The sequence below is a fragment of the Babylonia areolata genome, chromosome 8 (genome assembly GCF_041734735.1).
Source record: "Babylonia areolata isolate BAREFJ2019XMU chromosome 8, ASM4173473v1, whole genome shotgun sequence".
Classification (NCBI taxonomy): domain Eukaryota; kingdom Metazoa; phylum Mollusca; class Gastropoda; order Neogastropoda; family Buccinidae; genus Babylonia; species Babylonia areolata.
In genome coordinates, this window is record NC_134883.1 from 22,247,747 (window position 1) to 22,255,944 (window position 8,198).

General features: G+C 39.9%; 1 protein-coding gene across 1 annotated transcript in view; it reads right to left on the reverse strand.

The window, feature by feature from the left end:
- LOC143285088 (ninjurin-1-like) overlaps positions 1–3,152 on the reverse strand; it is an 8,379-nt gene extending 5,227 nt beyond the window's left edge. The window contains exons 1-2 of the mRNA XM_076592298.1: positions 2,947–3,152; positions 1,085–1,245 (exon numbers count right to left, since the gene is read on the reverse strand). Coding sequence (XP_076448413.1) covers positions 1,085–1,134 — 50 coding nt within the window. The 5' untranslated portion in view covers positions 1,135–1,245; positions 2,947–3,152. The remainder of the gene's footprint in view (positions 1–1,084; positions 1,246–2,946) is intronic.
- Positions 3,153–8,198: the final 5,046 nt, after the last annotated feature.

The window sequence follows — 8,198 nt, forward strand, 5'->3', positions numbered from 1 at the left end:
CAGATACACACACGCACACATACCTCTACCTCACTGCACACCCACCCCCACCCCCCTGACCCCCCCACCCCATGTCCCCACCCCTCCATACACACACACACACACACACACACACACACACACACACACACACACAAATGCACGTGTCCGAACATACATATACATACCCGCAAGGGCGCTCTAATTCCTATACACACATGCGAGCGCTCGAACGCGCGCGCACACACACACACACACACACACACACACACACACACACACACACACACACACACACACACACACACACACACACACACAATAAGTAAATAGATAAATAAATAAATAAACTAACAAGCCAACAAACAAACATACGACAAAGAGTTCTCGGAAAAAAACAAACAAACGCCTATGTATGTAGCAACATTGATAGTCGCAACACAAGAACACCAGAACACAAACCAAATCCACCGAAATATTTGCTGACTATATATGCCCATATGCATCTTGGGTGTCATGTGTATACCTACCACATTGTTAAAATCGGGAACGCTAATGCACTCAGACAATATGAACAGTACGTCAGTACGAATGCCTGAACACTAAACACCTTGACTATCTTATCTTACAGTCTGTACTTACGGACCAGGTAGTGTCAGAAGGGAATTAAGCTTTTTCAGAGTTATTTCTACAACATTATTAATTACGCTTGTTAAAGACTATGAACTGTTTACGTTGTTTCGTCGGGGCTAACCAAGTTAGGATTACGGTTCTGAATGAGAGAGAGAGAGAGAGAGAGAGAGAGAGAGAGAGAGAGAGAGAGAGAGAGAGGAGTATATACAACAACAACAACGACAACATGAAATTAAATAAGTAGATGAGATAATCAATTGGTTTATCAGTTTATCAATCATCCTTCTCTTACACTTCCTCCTCCTCCTCCTCATGAAATAAATTAATTGAAAATCAATAGATAGACAGACAGACAGACATATAGATGGATACTGAGATAGATAGATGAACGAATGAATAAATAAACAAATAAGTGAATGAATAGAAAAATATAGATGAAATAAAAATAATAAATAAAAAAAACAAGACTCACATTGTTTGATCAGCCTCAGATTGTTGGATTTTCACTATGGAAGCCGCCATGGCTGGTGTGAATGTGTGTACCAGATGGACTGAGGGACGATTTATCTCCCTTGGTGGTGGTTGCTGCACTCCACAGGCGAACTGTCACAGCATCTTGTCGCCAGCACACACCTGCTCCATGATAAATGTTGGTGGTTGTCCTCTTGCATTAGGGTCACCGATAACACCTATCTATGGAGGTCTGCTAGGTACCAAAAAAGTTATTTCTGAAATCCCGTTTAGTTGTTCAGTGCATCTCCTGATGTTTCATTGCTTCATTACCAAAAATAGACTATTGTTGTTCAAGAGGTTATAATTATACTCGAAAGGGGGTTACAAAGAACAGAGACTTGATCATTGTTGTGCGTCAGTATCAATGTGTGAGTAGGAGTTGTGTGTGTGTGTGTGTGTGTGTGTGTGTGTGTGTGTGTGTGTGTGTGTGTGTGTGTGTGTGTGTGTGTGTGTTTGTGTGTGTGTGTGTGTGTGTCACGGTGTGTGTGTGTGGTCATGTACTTCCGATAATTGAAATGATACAGTGTGCTGAAGAAAGGACTTACTTGTACCTGTTCCATTAGATTCACACCACCTTCCTCAACAAAACTGATACAGAACCAGTTCTGTTCAGGAAGGTGCTGTGAAACCACTGAAGTATAGGCCTACACGGAGGCCTAAGTTCCAATGTTCGATTCAAAGTAAGGAAGCTTTCTTTTATATGCATCCAGGAAAAGAGAATTTGTACCAACGAATACAGCGTGTTCCTTCAAAATTAAGACTTCTTTCAAATCATATTCTATAAAATAAAAAATAAATAAAAATAAAAATTAAAAAAAACTATTCAATAAAGGATAAGAATAAAGAACAAAGATAAATCTGACTGATCTTGCCGATCAGTAATCTGTATAGGCTGCCACAAAAAAAAAAAAAAACACCACATGATAGTTTCTGAAGAGAAGGCTGGTCACAATTTGATCTGGATATCTACTATACTGTATCTACTCAACGCGTAAAAAAACAAAACAAACAACAACCAAGAACTACAATTAGACCAGATTTTCTTTGTGACACAAACTGACAGATATAAAGTACACACACACACACACACACACACGGGCGCATGCACGCACATACATCAATACATATACATACATACATACATAGATACATACACAAACATATATATATATATATATATATATATATATATATATATATATATATATGATGGCCGTGGAGTGAAGGCCTAGAGGTAACGCGTCCCCCTAGGAAGCGAGAGAATCTGAGCTCGCTGGTTCGAATCACGGCTCAGCCACCGATATTTTCTCCCCCTCCGCTAGATTTGAGTGGTGGTCTGGACGCTACCGAGTCATTCGGATGAGACGATAAACCGAGGTCCCGTGTGCAGCATGCACTTAGCGCACGTAAAAGAACCCACGGCTACGAAAGGGTTGTTCCTGGCAAAATTCTGTAGAAAAATTCACTTCAATAGGAAAAACAAAGAAAACTGCACGCAGGAAAAAAAAAAGGGGGGGGGGGGGGGGGGGGGTGGCGCTATAGTGTAGCGACGCGCTCTCCCCGCGGAGAGCAGCCCGAATTTCACACAGAGAAATCTGTTGTGATAAAAAGAAATACAAATACAAACAAATAACACACACACACACACACACACACACACACACACACGTGTGTGTGTGTGTATACATATAATATCATATATATGTGTGTGTGTGTGTGTGTGTGTGTGTGTGTGTGTGTGTGTAAAGAGAGAGAGAGAGGTGTTTACAAAGAAGGAACGAAAACAAAGGAACAAGAAAAAGCAAACAGAAACAAGCCCACCTGCGTTCTTGATTCACTGATTACCATCAACAAATCACCACTTCGTTTGGCATAACTAACATGTCTTGCAGTTATACTTGAATTCAGTGGACAAAAAAACCGTCAGCTGTATACAAGCGCTTGAAGATTTTTTTTTTCTGAAAATCCGATAAACACTCGCAAACATCCCAGGAGCATAGTTCTCGTTTGGTGTGAACAAAAATGGAACGTCACTGACAGAATTCTACCTGCCCCAAAACTGAAGGTCCTTGGTACAACTCCACGGACGACAGATAGCGTGGTTTCCAGATAAGGCTGGCCTCCGTGTACAGGCGTGTGAAAAATAACACGAATTTCTATTTAACAGGGCAGAAGGGGTACTATGACATTCCCATAGTGTGACTCTATCATTTCTGTTGTTGCTTATGTGGATCTATTCCTTTCTTCTATTACTTGTGTATCTCTGCTACCACGATAAAACAATGGCAAAAGATGACTGCTGATTAGAAATAATAATTTATATCTAAAGAACTGGCAAATTTGAAAGTCTATGAAAAATAATGTACGAAGTAAAATAAGACCCATTTTGATAAGAAAGTGTCAACGTTCAAACCATAGTTCTTCTTCAGGGACTGCGCCTGATTGGTGAAGCATTTCCACTGATCACAGTCCGTGAAGACTAAGACTAACCTACGGTTTGAAACCTTGGCACTTCTTATCAGTGAGCCTTCTTTTACAACCCTTAGTAGTCCAGTCTTATGGACTTTCTCCATTTGTATCTCTGCTACTTTTTTTTTTTAAACAGGGGAAACATTGGATCATCGTTATTATTGCTGAATCGTTGATCGTTCTTTGAATGTCCTAGATTATCTGACACTTCAACACAATCCACAAAATATCGTAGTCCTTATAGATGACAAAACACAACAATGAAGTTTACAGCTTTAGATAAGTAGATCACATTTCAAACAGCTATGCTGCTGAGATCAGCGGGATATTTGAAGAGTCCATTTCTCTGATAAAGCGACTGAACCAGATCAGAGGCCTCGCTTACCGATAATGAATTTTGTTTACATATATATCTATCAACACGGAAATAGCCATAACCTTCCTGACGAAGGCGAGGATGTAAAACAACAATGAGCAACACAATCTGGTTTTTGACACAGAGGCACATCAGTCAACTGATAATAGTAATATATAGGTCCGTTGTTGGTAGGTTTTACAATCAGTAGATGATTACGTTGTGTGTCTACCAGTATTTGAGATCGGGTGTGTTGTTGTGTTTTTTTGTTTGTTTGTTTGTTTGTTGTTGTTGGTTTTTTGTTTGTTTGTAATGTTGTTTGTTTTTGTATGATGTTGTTGTCTTTGTTTTTGTTTGTTTGTTTGTTTTGTTTGTAGTTGTTTTGAGAGAGAGAGAGAGGGAGACAGACAGACAGACATGTAACATTTTACATGCATGGCTGTTTTGTTTATTTTCCCCTCCAGAAAAAAGCAGCCATACTCCGTTTTCAGGGGTGTGCATGGTGGGTATGTTGTTGTTTCCACAACTGACCCACCGAACGCTGACATAGATGACAGGATCTTTAACGTGAGTATTTGATCTTCTGCGTGCGTATAATACACACGAAGGGGGTTCAGGCACCAGCAGGTCTGCACAGAGAGAGAGAGAGGTGGGTCGGGGGGGCGGGGGGGGGGGAAGAAAGAGGGGGGGGGTGCAGCAGACAGACATGCGACAGACAGACAGACAGACGGAGACAGAGATATATGTAAAATACTGGCTGCTCTCTCCAGGGGACAGCATGTCGACACAGTGCCGCACCACCCATTCTTCATTCCCTGCAGGCTGTACAGTTGTAGGGCCCAGTTTTTTTTTGCTCACTTGTGGTCGTGCAGTGATGGCCTAGAGGTAACGCGTCCGCCTAGGAAGCGAGAGAATCTGAGCGCGCTGGTTCGAATCACGGCTCAGCCGCCGATATTTTCTCCCCCTCCACTACACCTTGAGTGGTGGTCTGGACGCTAGTCATTCGGATGAGACGATAAACCGAGGTCCCATGTGCAGCATGCACTTAGTGCACGTAGAAGAACCCACGGCAACAAAAGGGTTGTTCCTGGCAAAATTCTAGAAAAATCCACTTCAATAGGAAAAACAAATAAAACTGCACGCAGGGAAAAAAAAAGGGGGGGGGGGGTGGGGTGCGGGGTTGGCGCTGTAGTGTAGCGACGCACTCTCCCTGGGGAGAGCAGCCCGAATTTCACACAGAGAAATCTGTTGTGACAAAAAGAGAAATACAATTCAATACAATACAATACAATACAATGGATTCCGCTTTACGTGCCATGCGCATGCTTCATACAGGACATCAGTTTCATGTCTCATCCCCAAATTACACACACACACACGCGCGCGCGCGCGCACACACACACACACACACACACATGCACACACACATACACACACACACATAAACAAGAGCACGCGAGCGTATGCATGATTAATGATAAGTAATGAATTGTGTGTGTGTGTGTGTGTGTGTGTGTGTGTGTGTGTGTGTGTGTCAGTGTGTGCGGAAAACGTATCATTTTGATCTAGGATTTCACATTATGAAAAAAATATGCAGATAAATCAAAATTACGAAAAAGGGGCGTGTTGCCTGACTGAATGCTTGACAGGAGGCATCCGTTTCAACTTGACGACAACAATTATACGGAACTCGGATCTTCAGAGAAGATGAACAGACAGACCGTGGCAAAGAGAGAGGAGACAGAGAGAGGAACGGAGAGATCTGCCTCTCGACACTACATGACTATCGTGCAACACCAGGGCTGAAAAGTCGTGAAATAAGCATCAAAAGCAAAACCACGCAGCACCACAAAAACTTCATTTAACATGAAAAACAATGGAAGATAGATAATAATAACAATAATAATAATAATAAAGGAGGGGGGTTCAATGACACAGATGGAAATTAAAAGTAGAAGACACATCGGTATATTTAACTGCGAGATGGGAGTATAAGCATTTGATAAAGATTTAAAGGGAGGGGGGGAGAAGAAAACAACAACAACATAGATTTTAATAGATTTTAATGGATAAGCTTGTAGCTTCTATGAATTGTCAAAAAGGATTTCTGGAATAATATTAATAAAGACTTGTTAAAAAGAAAACAGCCAAGACATAACGTTGATTTAGACGATTGGCTTAAACACTTTCAGGTGCTGTTAAAGTCAAATGTAGATTATTCGGAAAAAGAAGCTGCACATGATGATACTATTCCTGATGATGACGACGCAGATCGATACATGAACAGACCAATTTCTAACGATCTGGAACAACTAGCAATAAGAAAACTTAAAAATTGTACGACAGCTGGTCCTAATGAAATTATCAGTGAAAACTTTTTTTTTTTAATGCGCATGTAAATTGCATTTTTCATTTCTATTTTTAGACAGTTTAAAAATTGCTTGAAAAGGGCGTACACTCAAATAACTGGGTCGAATCATTTATTTTGCCAATTTACAAGAAAGCTGATGTAAATAATCCCAATAACTATAGATGAATTACCCTAAATGACATAAGTGGTAAATTGTACGATATCATTATTAACAAAAGGTTACAAGAATGGGTAGATGAAAGTGACATCACTGGTAGCCATCAAGCCTGTTTTTTGTTGTTGTTTTTTTGTTTTTCGGTTGTTGTTTTTGGGGTTTTTTTTGTTGTTGTTGTTTTTAACCAAGATACTCTACTGTGGACCACATGTTTACGTTGCTTGCGTTTGACAGTTACAGTTTTTTTGTGTAAACATAAGTTACATGCTACTTTCATTGATTTCGAAAAAGGCATTTGACTCTGTTAATCGAAATCTTGTATGGCCAAATTTACCGAGGAATGGTATAACAGGTAAATTTTACAGATATATTAAAAGTATGCATGATGTAGTAAGACCTAGAGTTCGCTGTGGCATTGAAGTGACTGAATTCATTAACTGTACATCTGGAGTTAAACAGAAGGATGCTTGCAGCTCGATTTTTTTTTATCGATGAATTAGCAATCCAAGTGATTAATAATTACAGACATGGGTCTTTGTTTCCAATTGATTCTTTTGAATTATTCATACTTTTGTTAGCTGATGATGCTATTTTGATGTCAGAAACTGTTCCACGGGTTTACAAACACAGTTGAACAACCTTCACCATGAAGCAGATTAAAAGTCAATATGTCTAAAAGTTATTTCGTAATTTCGTTAGGGTTTTTATTTGACCAGCAGAGAAAAATGGAAGTACGATGATGTTTTGATGCCAGATGTCAATATTTATAAATATTTGGGCATGTCTTTCTTCACTCGCTTGAGTTTTGTCGGTATCTAGCTAGCAGAGCCAAAAACGCTTTAATTTGCATGATGAAAAAGTTGCATGTTTCCTTCGATTTATCTATCAAACTATTTGATGCACAAGTACACCCTGTTGTACAATAGGGTAGGAAGGCCTAATTGCGAACAGCATGTAATTGCAAATGGTGCGTGTACCGCCCTACTTCGAAGACTTCTCACCATACACATTTCACAACTTAACGTCTGCTTCGGACCTCGTTCTGATACCCTAATTAATGAATATCAATTTCCAAGAACCAGTCAACTATCAGCTATTTCTGGCTATTTCCGTACTATTTCTTCTCTTCGCGCACCACTGCCGACCTTGTTCACAAACGTGCTCTGAAAATCCTTAAATCAAGGGAAGCAAGAAATAAGACTAACTTCGACACAGGTTGAAACAGCTGATTTGATTGGATATGTTAAATGTATTGTGCGTTACCAGTCCTGGGAGAATTTAAGAAAGCATGCTGGTGATAGATTAGAACGTCAGTTTTGACAGGAATCTCAAAAATAGTGTCGTCTGCAATTAGACAATCGGTTATTTCGACATGTCTGTTTGCGAACGATGCTGCACAGTTACTGAGCGCCGCATCTAAAAAGAGAGAGAGAGAGTGTGTGTGTGTGTGTGTGTGTGTGTTTGAATGTGTGTTTGTGTGTATGAGTTAGTGAGCGAGTGTGTGTGTGTGTGTGTGCGTGTGTGTCTGTGTCTGTTATATGATTATGCTGAGTACAAAAAGCCTAATGTTTCTGTTTACAGAATGTTATTGTCTTTTTTTTTTTAATAAAATAATTTCAATACATCTCTGTTATTGTATTCATGAGACTAAAATACATTTACTTGAAGAGGTTTCGACTTTTCCATAAACTGATGCTCAACTATGCTTTTTTCAACAATGAAAG